Here is a 15,151-nt window from a genome sequence, read left to right as displayed (position 1 = left end):
CCTTTACCTACATGCTGATCTGGGAATGACATCACGCTGTCATATTCACTGGCCTACTCTCTCGGTAGCCGTGGTGCAACCCCATATCTGTCTCAAGTGGAAAATACTTCCCGGTGATTACTAGGAGTGGTAAGAGGACTTGTTGGAAAAATAGGAACTACTTCCTCTGAAGATGGTTGCAATTGTGATGATGTTGCTCCTAGGATGAAATGTAGGATTTTATTATAACTGCTTGGGAACGCTGATCATGCGGTGATAATGGTTGAAATCGCCCTAAACTCTAGACCCAAAACTGAAGAGCCAGTGCTCAAAACAACGAGATATTATAAAAAGACTGACTGGGAAGCTATCAGAGATCTTATCAGAGACGCCCCATGGGGAAATATTTTTTCTCTTCCTGCTGAAAAGTGTGCAACCGAGACCACTGAATGGTTCAAAACTGCAATCGAAGCGCATGTTCCCATGCGGAAATTCTATAGCAAGCCCCACTCTCCCCAATGGTTTACTTCGACTTGCGCAACTGCCATTGCTCAAAGGCAGCATGCATTCCGCAGGTTTAACCGACAAACAGTTCAAACAGACAGAAGTACATAGAAGCTAGAAGTAACGTTAAGAAAGAAATAGCGACAGCTAAGAGGGAATTTACGGAAACCACTAAAAAACGCATCGAAGCACAAAAACTAGGAACTCGTGACTTCTGGAAAATCTACAACAGTGTAGTAAATAATGGGCAATCAACAATTCCCCCACTAACCAACAATCACGAGGTTCTTTGCTCAGCAACCGAGAAGGCTAACATGCTTGCCAGTCGGTTTGCCTCAAACTCCACACTGGACCCTCTAAACCACCTCCTACCTCAATTTCCTATGCGGACAGATGCCACGCTAGACGATCTGAAAATCACCCCTGCTCAGGTGCATGCTATCATAAAAAACCTTGACACTTCCAAAGCATGTGGACCCGACCTCATCCCAGCTGTGCTATTAAAAAAGTGCTCAGCCGAAGTAGCTCCAGTTCTCTCCAAACTCTACAACAAATGCCTTAATGAATCTTGCTTTCCGAGCTGTTGGAAAACTGCTTCTGTAGTACCAGTATTCAAGAATTCTGGCGAAAGAACTGACCCATTAAATTATCGCCCTATTAGTCTCCTCCCACTTTTTGCCAAAATATTTGAGACCTTAATTAACCATGCTCTAGTCCAGCACCTTACAGATGCTAAACTTCTGACCGACCATCAATATGGATTTAGACAAGCCCATTCCACGGCAGACATCCTCACTGTAATCTCTGAACGCATATACCATTCACTGGACAAAGCGGGAGAGGGCAGAGCGGTAGCTCTAGATATATCTAAGGCTTTTGACAGGGTATGGCATGAGGGTCTCCTCAGGAAGATTAGATCTTACGGTATCACTGCTAGAATACTTAACATAATTAAATCCTTCTTAGATAAGAGAAAAATCCAGGTTGTCCTCGACGGTCGTACATCTAAACAATATGATATAAATGCGGGAGTGCCCCAGGGATGTTTCCTTGGACCTCTGCTGTTCCTGATATTCATAAATGACCTCCCCGACAAAATTGCCTCTGAGATGGGTATATATGCTGATGACACCACACTCTATAGCAGGCACGACAGGAAAACAAATGAACATATATCTAAAGTAATGGCAGAAACACTAGAGGATGACCTCCAATCAGTAGTGGAATGGGGACAAAAATGGATGGTAACGTTCAATGCCACCAAGACAAAACTGGTTTCATTCAATAATTGCAAGAAACCTTCTCTACCACCTATAGCAATGGCCAACGACTCTTTATCTGAGAGTACGTCTCTCAAGCTCCTTGGCCTAACGTTCACAGGAAACATGAGTTGGAACAATTACATCGAGGGCATTGCCAGGGCCGCTGCAAGAAAGGTGGGCTCTCTCTACCGTGCTAGAAAACTTCTAACACCCAAAAGTATCCTGTACCTCTATAAGGCCACTATTCGCCCATGTATGGAGTATTGCTGTCATATTTGGGCCGGTGCATCGGCTACTAGTCTCTCGCTCCTTGACAGGGTTCAAAAGAGAGTCGCAAATCTGATAGGCCCTAAACTGGCATCTAAACTTCAGCATCTGTCCCATCGTCGAAACGTTGTATCCCTCTGCCTGTTCTACAAGTATTATAATGGTGAATGCTCTGAAGAACTGCAAGCACTTGTGCCCCCACGACGTGAACACCCTCGACAGACCCGACAAGCTGCAAAATCCCACCCCTACACTGTAGAGATCCCTAGATGTAAAAGATCTTTCTACTCCAGTAGTTTCTTCCCCAGAACTGCTAGACTTTGGAATTCCATTCCAGGTCACTGCTTCCCCAACTGTACTGACATGCATAAGTTCAAGTGCAACGTGAACCAACATCTCGCTGCCCTAATCCCTACATAGTACCCCAGTAGATGTTTCCCCTGATAGTAGCCCCCTACACCAAAGTGGCAATGTGCCTTGTTTGGGGTGAAAATGTAATAAATAAATAAAAAAAAAAAAAAATGTGTCTAAAATGGCATTTTAAAGTTAGATAAGATAGTGGCTAATAGTCTAGACATAATAAATTTGTATGTGGCATCTGTTGTTACAAACCTACGGTAATTTGGTCCAGAGGGGAATTTCTGCAACTAAAATATTATATAGGTAAATACCCCCTACCCCCACCCATTGGATGTGATAATCAATTTAGACATTTGTTAAACTCACTTCACACCTTAATTTGGGAATAAATTTGCAAGTAAGCCAAATGCTAAAACAGTTCTGATAACCATTTCAACAACCTAGCAGTCTTCAAGATTAGTTGATAAGGGTTGAAAACACCATGCCATGATAAGTATGCTTTTTATAAGAAATTGTTTTATAAGAAACTAGTAATAGGATGGTAAAAAATCTCATACTATCTCAAGCCAACAATTTTGATTAAGACACTTCTTTTCAACCCTCAAAAGACCACGCGGTTATTTTGACCCAACTTTTTAAACTTTTGTCTATATCTTCTTAAAAACGCGTTTTTTCGCTCTGATCTTCTATATAACTTCCTGAATATTTCTAACCTATCATATAGTATTAAAAAAATCATAGATTTACAAAATAATTTTTCTCCAGGGGTGTCATTGAGAGTTACCCCTATCAAATTTTTCAAAAATTTCAAAATAATAAGTGACCTAAAATGATCAAAATACAAAATTTTATTGCTTTTCATGATACTTAAAACTATATGGAATCTATCTGAAAACATTAAAAAAGTTGATTGTTGCAATATTTTGAACAGCTAATGGGGTATGATCCCACACAGTCGGACGATTCTATTTATAAACGATGCTGCTAAGAACTGACGAATCAAATAAATTCACGTTCTGCTACCAACCAATCAGAAACCAGAATTGCTTCATAAATATTAAACCTTTTCTGGAGCAATTTCACATGTTCTTTTCCCGGGTTTCGACACGGTAAGAATATTTTGTTCTGTGAAACTGTCTACTACAAACAAGTCACCTCCCAGGACTTGTGTGTAACAGCGAACCATCTGAAACTGTTCTGAAAGTCAAAATGGCTTACACTTCTAGAGGTTATGGGCCCAGTGCTAGTTTTGTCTCCACTGGGCTCAGGAGGAGTGTACCCAAACTGCTAGGTTTGTAGTACAATATAGTAACAAAACCTGATGAAATATGACCAAAAATTGGTATTTCCTGAAAAGTAGCATTTTTTTCTTAAAATCACAAGATTTTTTGGCTTGACCATACTTCTTTTCAAAGCCACTGCACTTCAAAAAATGCAAAGCACTGATAATTTTTTATTGATACAGGATCTTAGAAGGTTAAGGAATGCATAGGATATAAAATTGATTCAATTTCTTATGTTTTGTGGGTTTGTACACGTTTTTAAATTCTGGGTCATATTGACCCTTCTTCCCATGTCCATTCCACTTTAAAAAAAATGTGGTCTTGCGAGGGTTAAGAAACAAATCCTACATTACCTTATTGGTTCCCATTAAAAAAGTGAAAATAGTATATTTGTATCTATAGCAAAGGGTGTTTTGTTAGTTTGTGATTCTTTTAACAAAGAGTGTATGATGTATTACTGTGAAAACTGCTCTGGTAGAGAAGCATTGCAGAAATTTTTGAATGAGGAGCTGTATGATATGAACCCCAATGATGAGTTTCATTTTAGTCAATGGGACACAACTGGCCATGCAACATTAAGTATCCGTACAACAATATATGCAGAATATTGAGATCTGTTGATTGACACCATTTTTTCTTACTAGACACTCATCTAACAAAATGCCAAGCCAGATACTTGAATCAAAAGAAAGAGAATCTTTGTTTCAATGAGGTCCTTGTTCTGGTAGATTTTGCAGAACACTTCTAATTTTTAATACATGGAATGAAAATATTATCTTCCCAAAATAATGTAAATTGATCAAATCTTTTTTTGTTTTTTAATAAAAAAAACATCATTATTTGAGAGAAAATCAGGAGCTGACATGATTTTTAAAATGTTAAAATTCAAGGGCAGATAACTCAGTTTGATTACTAAGATTTTGTTTATATTTAAAATAATTTAAAATTTTGTTTCACTAAAAATCGAAAATTTTTATTTTCTTAAAAAAAAAACACTTGATCAATTTAGGTGATTTTTGGAAAATGACATCTTCGTTTGGTCACAAGTACATACATCATAAAGATATTTTTCTGCGCTTTTTTTGTTTTTTCTTGTTTGTTAATTAAGTTAAATTCTGAATAAGAACCGAATTTTGTGTTATAAAACTTGTTGATGCAAAAATTTCAAAACTATTTCAGAATAAATATATAAACAGTTTTGATTTACACGTTTTGCTTTTTATGGAAATATATTTGTTTGATTTATACTTTTGAATGAAAATAATACTTTTTAAAAATACTATTATACAAAAATAAAACTTTCTCAAATAATAAATTTTAAATATTCTTTTTATACAAAAAAGTAGTTCAATGGAATTTAATAAATTTAAAAGAAATTAACATGTTAAAACAGTCAATAAATGTAGCAAGACTAAGTTTGCTAGATTTATTGACTCCCGATATCAAAAACTAAAGATCTCTTACATAGATAATACTGTGAAAAATGCCAAAACTGCCACTTTACCTGGATGGATAGGCATGGTTTTAGTTTTACATAGTAATTTAGGGCAAGTTTTTCATTTGCAAAGCGCATTCCATGTTTGGAAGGTTTTTAAGTTCTTCATATTGTATTGGATAGATAAAATTCCTCGGATAAGAAACTGACATGCATTTTATATATGAAATACTTTCACAAAATTTAACAAAACTCTACAACTTCTTTGTATAGTTGTTTGCACACAGAATGGAAAGCTGACAAAAGAATTCTATATTAAACATCATTGATATGGTTAAAACTAGATTACGGTTGTTTTTTGTATAGATAAGCCCATAAATACTTTCTCCAAGAACTCTATCCAATACAATATGAAGAACTCAAAAACCTTCCAAACATGGAGGGCACTTTGGGAGTGAAAAACTTGCCCTAAATTACTATGTAAAACTATTACCATGTCCATCCAGCCATGTTAAGTTGGGACAGAGTTTGGCACAGAAAGACGCAGGGTGTTTGAAAATGTCATTTAATGGTTTTGAAAATGTCATTTTTTATGTGGCTATTTAACAAAAATAATTTCAGTCAATATCATTGAATATTATAAAATGTAAATACTAAGAATAAAAAAGGATATGTTATGGGCTGTATGCAAAGACATGGTTTTCTCACTCATTCAATACTGGGCAATGCCAGGTCTTCCTATTAGTTTGTAAATCTGTTTAATGATAGCTTTGTCATGCCTGGGGGGATACATCATAGACCATCCTAAATATGAGATGATTATATAGCATGATTTTTATTATATATGCTGTTTTATTAATTTGTCTTGATTTTTATTTCAGTGTGGTGCCAAGATCAAATTTGGCAAAATGGCAATGCGTTGTAAAGGTAAAAATATTTTATTTAAAAATCAACACTTTTTTTAGTTTTGAAGAATAAAAATAACTATAAGGTTTAAAAATATAACTTTGCATTTTTTTGTGAATGTTTAAACATATATCTGTCAGTATTAATATTTAATTTTTTTTTTAATCCTGATGAAATTAAAGAATATTTTGGTTGTCATGTGCAAGCTTCTATAAAATTGCACTTTTTGTTGTCTACATCAGGTGTTTACAAACTATGTATTCTGACTTTTCAATGAATTGCAAAAATAACTTTGAAAAAAAAAAAAAAATTAATGTGCTAAAGGCTTTGTTATTATAATGTCAACTTCACAGCGACTGTATTACTTGAATCATTCATTTTTTAAACCCACACAGTTATAAAAATTATTTCAAATTCATATTTGAAATTAATAGCATATTTTTTTTTAATATTATTTCAAATTTTCATTTGTTTTAAAAAAAATCAAGAGCAAGATTATATTTTTAGACAAAATTAATGTTACTAAATAATGTGAAACATATGGATTAAAATAATTTCACGTTGTCATTCAATTTTCAATCTAATTCAAATCCTAGCACTCAACTAAACCATCCCTAAAAATATTTATTGAAATCACAAATGCAACATTTCTTTGTATGTTTTGCAGTTTCCATAAGTTTTTAATTAGTTTCAATGTTTCCACTCCTTCATATCGTATAATAATTCAAATTATTTTGTTTTTGAAAATAAGAATTTTAACTTCTGTTCAAGATGAAGCATTAGAAACATTTGTCTTTTAACATTTCTTTCAACTTCAATATTCAAAAGTTTTCAATGGCAATGGACAGCTAAATCTCTATACAGTAATAAATGTAAATATTAATGAAATATTGATCTCCTACTTTCAATTTTACACATGCAGCGAAGATACAAAATTAAAAATAAATTCATGAACAAATCCATTATTTTTCCTCACCAAATGTTTTTCATTTTTCTTTTTCAATTTGTCATCAAGAATGCAAAATGATTTGCCATTCTGAATGTAAGAATCAACTCTCTCTTCCATGTATTCCTCTTCTTGTAAGAACGCCTGGTGTTGGCAAAGATTATTCTGTAAGTATTGATTTTCATATTCTAAACTTCTTCCTTGAAATTACTTGTAATAATTAGTTATTTAAGCATTCTTTTAGTTATGCAAACTATTTTGTTTCTTCTTATTTTGTAGGGTGTACTGGCTGACTATGCACCCGTATATCCACCTTTTGTTCCTGGTATTGTGGTGAGTAAATCTAACAGGTTATGTATACACATTCAAGCCATAGCAGTGAGGACTTTACTGAACAATAGTAGACTTTCTTTTTTGAAATAGCCATGTGATATTGCTGTTTTTTTTTTTTTTCAAGTGTTTACAAAATTTTCAGTTAACAAGTTTGTAATGTACACCTTTTTATTTGGTCTGTTTGATTTTTTTTTTCTTTTTTTTTTTTTTGTAAGTTCTCAGAAATTCAAGGGCCCCTTCCTGGGGCTAACACTTGATCTCTATATGAGATACATAGATATTTGAGTGTTTCATTTTATCTCTCATGCATTAATGGAGAACAATAACTTTCTTCTCCCCCAGTAGACCAGTTAACTAACATTCTTGTGGTCTCTTGGTCCCTTATCAGATTTCAGGACAAAAAATTGTCTGATCTGGTGGAGTATCCAGTTGTGCTGTTACTTGAGGTAATGAGCCAGTGTATAGGCTTTGAATGTTATTTTGAATATTTGGTCAGGATTTACTTGTAGAATGAAGTATCCTCTTGTCAGGTTGCCCTGACAAACTCTTGTACAGAGAGAAAGGGAGTGAAGATATTCCAAGATTGTGTCTAGTAGCTAATTCAAACTCCAACTTGACAGCATAGGTACATATATTAAAACATAAACCACAAACTTAGAACTTATCAAATGATTTTTCCATAATTACATTCTATGGCACAAAATTCTTAGGATTTATGTACTGTAAGCAAAAATGCTTATAAGGAGGCAGATGATCCAGATAATTCTAGATGAAATCGGTTTTTAGTGGAAATGAGTATTCAAACTCACGATAAAAAAGTATCTAAAAACTATTGTCAACTCTTACCCATGAGATAGGTGAACATCATCTATAGTCCCCTTCCACAAGTGGGCTGATATTTTTTTAAATACATAGACTGTGTATTTGAATTTGTCAATGGCAGATATAGGCTGTCAGCCTACGGTAAAAAATATCAATTTTAATAAGATACAGGAAGGAAGAGCAATTATTTTTGGATATAAACTGTATAAAGTCATAAACATTGGGAAATTTTTTACATGCATTAATAAGTTGAATTTTAATTTTTAAATTAGATCCTAATTTTTGAGCCATGCAAAAAGTAGCCAATCAAAATACAACTTTACTTGATGGCAATGATCATTGGTTATCAAGATGGTGAAAGAAAATTTGTAAACAAAAGAAAGCTTTTCAATTTTATATTTACATAATAACATCTAACTTTATTTTGTTCATTTTATTTTCTGCACTTTTCTACATCAGGACTTAATTTATTATAATAAATACAAAATTACTGAGTGTTCAAAGAGACATATTCTAGAATACTTGTTTATTTGTTTTTGTTTTAAACCCGCAATATCAAAAATGTATATGAAAATCCGTTGACTGCTTTAAGATAATCACAATTGTAATAAATATAAATAACACTGGTCAACAACAAATTTGTTTGTTTTATTAGGATTCGTCGGACTACTGTTCTTATCTTGAATGTGGTTTTCGCAACGTTTTGGTCAATGTAACCTCCGACCTTCATCAGGTGTATCTTGTCAAACTCTGGAATTTGGACAGAATTTTGAGTGGAATTCTTTTATTTACTTCACAAGGGTAGCGTGCTCTTGTTCCCTTAGCTATGACTGGATGGTGGTCCTAAGTAATTCGCAATTGTATTTTTCGGTCACCCACACTGAGGATTAAACCTTCAGGAGAATATCACTTTTTACAATTGTTTTTTTTTTTTTTTTTTTTTCTTTCCCCAAATACTCAACCACTGTGCCAGACAATTCTAGTACAAATTTTAGGAGCCTTAAACCTATTTTTATTTCTAGTTGTAAATATCAGTAATTATTACTATATATTACTGCTTATTAATGTTTTTAATTATTACTTGTATATATTATCTATTGTTTATAATTACTGGTTCCCATATCATATTAAATTCTATACTAGGTTTACTTAGTAATTGGTTATTCCCCAGCATATGTGCTGCTTCTTTGAGTCATCTCACTCTCCACTGTTCTTCTGTCTATAATTTTTACTTCATCTCATAATAGTAGATGGTTTCCATTTTCCTTCCAGATCTGGTCAGCTATACCCGATTTTTCAGTCTCTCCACTTACTACAGCTTTTCGCTGTTCTTCTAACCATACTTTCAGTGGGCGACACTTTCACCTTTGTATAGTTTTTCACATTTACATGGGATACACAGTTTTTAGTCATGATTTTTTTCTGTAGGGGACTTGACTTTCACAAGCTGTTTCCGGAGAATTGAATCACTCTTGAATATTGTCCTGATGTCATATGGATTACATATTCATTGAAGTTTTTCAGACAAGCCCTTCATATATTATATATAAACTGTGGTAAGTTTCTGAATACAAATAACCAATTCTCATGTCAAAAATTCAGAAGCATCAAACAAATTTGTTGTCTGCATTTTTGCAACTGATTTAGGATGGATCTGATGCGTTGAATCCAAAAATCACCTTGGATTTGTTCAATTTTTTAAACTATGGCCACATGTCTTTTTGTACATTTTTATTCTCATGTATGCATGTATGGGGCATTTTAGAAGTTGATGGGGTAAAATGCCATGTAAAATAATTGTTCTGATTGGAAATGATTATTTTAATGACAAGAAGTATTCAGGCCAGATAGTTTTGAGTGATTTTCTCAAAAAGGGATCCGTTTGAAGTTATAAAACCTTAAAAATTTTCCAAAATTGGTGCTCAACGTATACAAAGAAGGACTGGTCTGTAAGGGAGGAATTCATGTCTTCCAAAGAAAGAAACGGCATCAATGACCCTCTGATGAACAGAGAAAGAATATTCTTCCCACCACTGTACATCAAGCTTGGCTTAATCAAGCAGTTCACCAACGCTCTGGACAAGGATAGTGACTGCTTTACTTACTTATGCCAAGATTGGCCATGGAGAAGTTAAATGCTGGCATCTTTGATCCTCAGATCCAGCAGCTTATCCAGAGTTCGAAAATTTGATAAACAAAGTAGAACTTAAAGCGTTGAAGGCATTTGTAATGAAGAATTTCTTAGCCAGAAACTATGTAGAACTTGTCAACAACATGATGACTGCTTTCAGAAACCTGGGTTGCAACTAGAGGTGTACCGATTAATCGGCAGGTAATCAGCCGATTATTTACTTTTCTCTTTCCTATTAAATTTAAATCATTTCATCATGCCAAGTGACCCATCAGATAACTTTGACACATTAACATAGTAACTGCTAATTTAACAACATTTGTTAAGTGTCTGGTCACTATTATGGCTTTTTATCTAAATAAAGTTACAAAATACAATTTCTGATTCTTAAATGAATATAATTAAACAATTAGATAAGAAAAATAAATTACAAACCAACTACAAAGTACAAATTGGAATCCTTTAAGTGAATAACTATAAGCTGAAGTTCTGCACCTGCTGCTGCACTACTTCCTCTTCTATTCTTGCTGTCTGCCTCCTCTGCTCTCATAGTCTCCTTAGTATTTAAAGTTGAATACTTTTTAGTTGTAATTAGTGATGGGACGATTCCAACATTTTTCCCGATGCCGTACTAAATTCCTGATTCCGATACAATTACTGATTCCGATTCTTTGTAAATCTCTGAATATTTAACTCTAAAATTGTTATTTAATCCCGATTACCGTAAAAACACATCTTAAATGTTCCTATATTTTCTCAAACATAAAAACACTTGTGATGGGGTGATATAGAGATTTTAGTCATACTGGAAGTTTAAATCAATAAATATTCATTTTATTATTACTTTCAGCTGTGGAAGATGTTTCTTAAATCAAATAAAAAATGATAATTTAAGGAATCAGTTTTGGCATTGGAAAATAAGCTAAAATTTTTTCAGTTTCGGTACCCTAAAAAGCTCCGATTTTTCCAATTCCTGATTCCGATTAATCATCCCAACACTAGTTGTAATGTAGAAATATTAGACTTTCTCTGTTCTTGTTCCTCATAGGTTCATACACATTACCACCTGTGCAAAAGAGCCTCTCACTCTCCAGGATGAAGGTGGTGTGCTTAAATATTTTTAAGCCAGTTTACCCAGTAGTGGTAAGGTCTCCTGTGTCTATCTATTTCCACCACTGAAATGGATCATCACTTCTTGTGAGTAGTTGTAAAGCTACATAATGGTCAAGTTCTTTTGTGCACTTAACCATAAGGGATTTACTCCTTTTGAGTTTTGATTATGATTCTTGTATTTCTGTTGTAGTTGCAGTTTTCAGGTTTAACTCAGCTTCTACTTGCTCTAAGTTTTGATTTGTTACTGTAGGCTTATTCAAAGCTAATTCATCAGAGATGCAGTTTTACTTTCACTTTGATCTTCTTAACCCTCAATAGAGCTTGAAGAAGTGTAACCTGCCGATTCTGCTTCATTATCATCAGTAGAAAGTTGAAGATATAGAATTTTTCATGTCGTTCTCTTGAAATTTAAATTTGAATCTTGAATCTAGGAAATAAACACAAATTTTTATCATTGTTTCCTTGATTCATTGAATTGTTCAACAGTGGTAAGGATTTCACTAAAGTCAGAAATATCAGAATTAGATTTGACAGCTTTTGAAAGAAATAACCTCAAAGCTAAAATTGTAGGTATTATCATCAATATGGTTGAAGTTTTATGAATTTTTTCTTTGGTGATTTCTTCAAATGGATTCAGTAACTGGACAATTTCTTGAGCAAGACACCAGTAGTAAGTTGTTAAGGTAGGAATTTTATAGTGTCGCAAATTCTCGTATGAAAAAATGAACGGATTTCTTTTTAAAAAAATTCCGGTTTGTATGAATTATTCTGCTTTACAAATATGCCATGAAAAAGTTCTTTCTGATAAATGTTTACCAGATAAAAAATATACTGTTATTTTGAAAAACAGCCAAGTTCGTTTGCTTATTTTAAAACTGGTAAGCATTAATCAGAAGGGACTTTTTCTGGACATTCAACGTAAAGCGGAATGGTCTGTACAGACCAGAAATAAATCATTTGTAAACAATCACAGCATTAACTTGAACAAAACCAATACAAAAATAAAATAAAGATGTTGAATCAATAAAATCAATAGTATTTATGTAGAGAACTTTTGGAAACCCATTTTTTAACATGTGGAAAAGGTGTTTTTCTAACTAGTTTGTACTTTCACTTAACAATTTAATAAACAATACAAAACTAGTGATTTGTGCCACAAGCATTGCTGAAGAAGGACAACTGAAGTTTTTTTTTTCTCTGTATATGTTTGACTGGGTTGAGGAAACCATCTCAAATGAACCTCAATGAAAATTTTTACTTTTATTAAAATTGGATTGATGCTGAACATGTACGTTTACTTAATTACCTTGCCATGGTAAACAAAGTGAAAAATACTACATAAAATTATTACATTTTCTTGAGGATACTATTTAAAAAGTATATGTTGTAAAGAGCTGGATATGCATTGATTAGGCATGCAAAATTCCAGATCTTTCAAAAGTTTTTGTGATATATGATTTTGAAATTATCAAATGTTTTATATATGGTACTTTATTTCCGCCATCAAAATTGAACCTAATAGCATTTTTATTGACTTCAATATAAGTCGATGAAAGTAAATTGCAGCTGGAATTGTTTTAAAAAATAAGCATAATAATCATTATGTTATATTGAATGTTCATATTTACTGTCATTTTATTCAGTTTTCTTTGATGATACTTTAAAAATTGTCTATCAGTGCAATTTTGCTGTTATAAATGATGCAATGCTCACTTTTCACACCTCAAAAATGAAGGCCGAAATTGAATTAAAAATAATTGTTCTTTTACTTCCTACTGTCTTATATTAGGATTGATGAAAGCATCGTGACATTTTTACTCCTTACTTTTTTGTCAGTTTCACAGTTGCCATGTTGTAATTTACACATTCTTCATCATCAGCAGGGTATTGTTGCTGATCATCAGCAGGGTATTGTTGCTGATCATCAGCAGGGTATTGTTGCTGATCAATAGCAGGGTATTGTTGCTGATCATCAGTGAAAAGTAGATGTAGAATCCAATTCTAAATATGCTTTCTATGCCAGTCTTTTAAAATTAATATTTGAATCATGAGTCTAGGAAAGTAGGCAAACATAAGTTTTTTTCATTTAGATAGGATGCAAATCTTGTTTCCTGAATTGTTCAAGAATAGTAAAAAGGATTCCACTAAAGTCAGAAATACTAGAATTTGATTTTAACAAAAATAACCTCAGAGCTAAATTTGTATGTATTATTGATTGATGTTCTGTGACTTGCTTCTTTCGTGATTTCTTCAAATGAACTCTATAACTAGATATTTTTTCAAACAAGTCCCCATTGGTAAGTTGTTATGGTAGGATTCTTATCAACAGCACACATTACAAGAGCTTTTCGTTATTCTTAAATTATTTCCAGCATATATGTTGAATTCCACCATGTGATCACATCTTGAATGAGTTTGTTTTTCCAAATTAAGCTGATCCTGTATTTCAGTTAATTTGCTAATTGCTAATAAAAAGTGATTAAAGTGAGAGATTGTATTTCTGTTGGCTGCAATGGTTGTCTTCACAGCCTGACTTACAATGTATCATAGTTGTTCTAAATCACATTCTCTAACATTAGTAACCATATTTGTTTCTGAATCCTGCAAGACTAAGAAATTTTTATTAAAGATTTTATACTCATCCAGAACATTGTGCAATTCTTCACTTATTATTGCACCTATGTGTGCACTAGGAGATGAGTCCACTCTAAGCACAGCTCTGCACTGTTCAAAATCATTTGAAAATCAATAACCTGTCAAACTCAGAAGGTGCATTCTATTGTAGCTGTCCAAATGTCTGTAGTTCATGAAATACTAATCTCATCAAGAAACAGTTGATTTTTTGTTTTACTTTTGTAAATATATCGAAAATTATTTTGCAGTGAAGTATGTTTTGGATGGAATGCTGTAATTTGAGCAAAGTTTTGCCAGAAGCCTATTAAATCTAATGTCAGATGTTACAGAATATGTTTTAATATCAACAGCAATCAGTTCTCTTATCAGATAATGAATATCTTGTGACATGTGATCATTAATATCCCAAATTTTCTTTTTGGCCAATTTATTGATTCTTTAGTGTTGGTGTACCCTGACAGCTATATATGCTCCGACTATGACAAACTCTCAGGAAACTATTGATATATTCTACCATCAGTTAGGCAGTACACTTGCATCCGTACCAAAGCCGGATAAGATCATACTCATGAGAGATTTTAACGCCAGGGTAGGACAGGATTATATCACTTGGCCCAGAGCACTAGGGAAGTATGGATGCGGGAAAGTCAACTCAAATTGGGAGTTCCTCCTTTCACTTTGCACTGAACATCAGCTTTGCATCACCAACACCTTCTTTAAACACAAGCCTGTTCACAGGAACTCCTGGATGCACCCTAGAAGTAAACATTGGCACCTCATTAACTTCATCATCACTCGTCAACGTGACCTCCCAGATATCCTGGACACAATGAGGGGAGCAAACTGCAGCACTGACGATATTAAGATCCGGACACAAGCGAGATTCAAACTGAGACGCAAAATAAAGATAAAGAACCACCACCCCTAAGAAGCTGGATGTCAACGGCTTGAAACAGTGAGAGACTTGCTGAACCAAACGGAGATGTAAACTCAGATTGGCTGTCCTTCAAAGAAACTGTTTATGAAACATCCAAAGAGTGCCTCGGGCTGGTCAGGAAATGCTATGAGGACTTGTTCGATGAGAACTGCGAAGAAATTAAGCAACTCATCAACCAGAGAAACGCTGCAAGAGGTTCAATGTTGTTCAGGAACACTAGATCCATCAAAGTAAAGTAC

General features: G+C 33.6%; 1 protein-coding gene across 1 annotated transcript in view; it reads left to right on the top strand.

Annotated features, from left to right (window-relative positions):
* Nucleotides 1–15,151, top strand: part of LOC145247359 (rac GTPase-activating protein 1-like) — a gene marked incomplete at its 5' end in the record, with an annotated part of 132,700 nt that overhangs the window by 56,142 nt on the left and 61,407 nt on the right. The window contains 3 exon segments of the mRNA XM_080109040.1: nucleotides 5,972–6,017; nucleotides 7,012–7,109; nucleotides 7,222–7,275. Coding sequence (XP_079965166.1) covers nucleotides 5,972–6,017; nucleotides 7,012–7,109; nucleotides 7,222–7,275 — 198 coding nt within the window.

Source organism: Euprymna scolopes, chromosome 25 (assembly GCF_053919585.1).
Source record: "Euprymna scolopes isolate OS-2025 chromosome 25, ASM5391958v1, whole genome shotgun sequence".
Classification (NCBI taxonomy): Eukaryota; Metazoa; Mollusca; class Cephalopoda; order Sepiida; family Sepiolidae; genus Euprymna; species Euprymna scolopes.
This window is presented reverse-complemented; position numbering and strand designations above follow the sequence as displayed.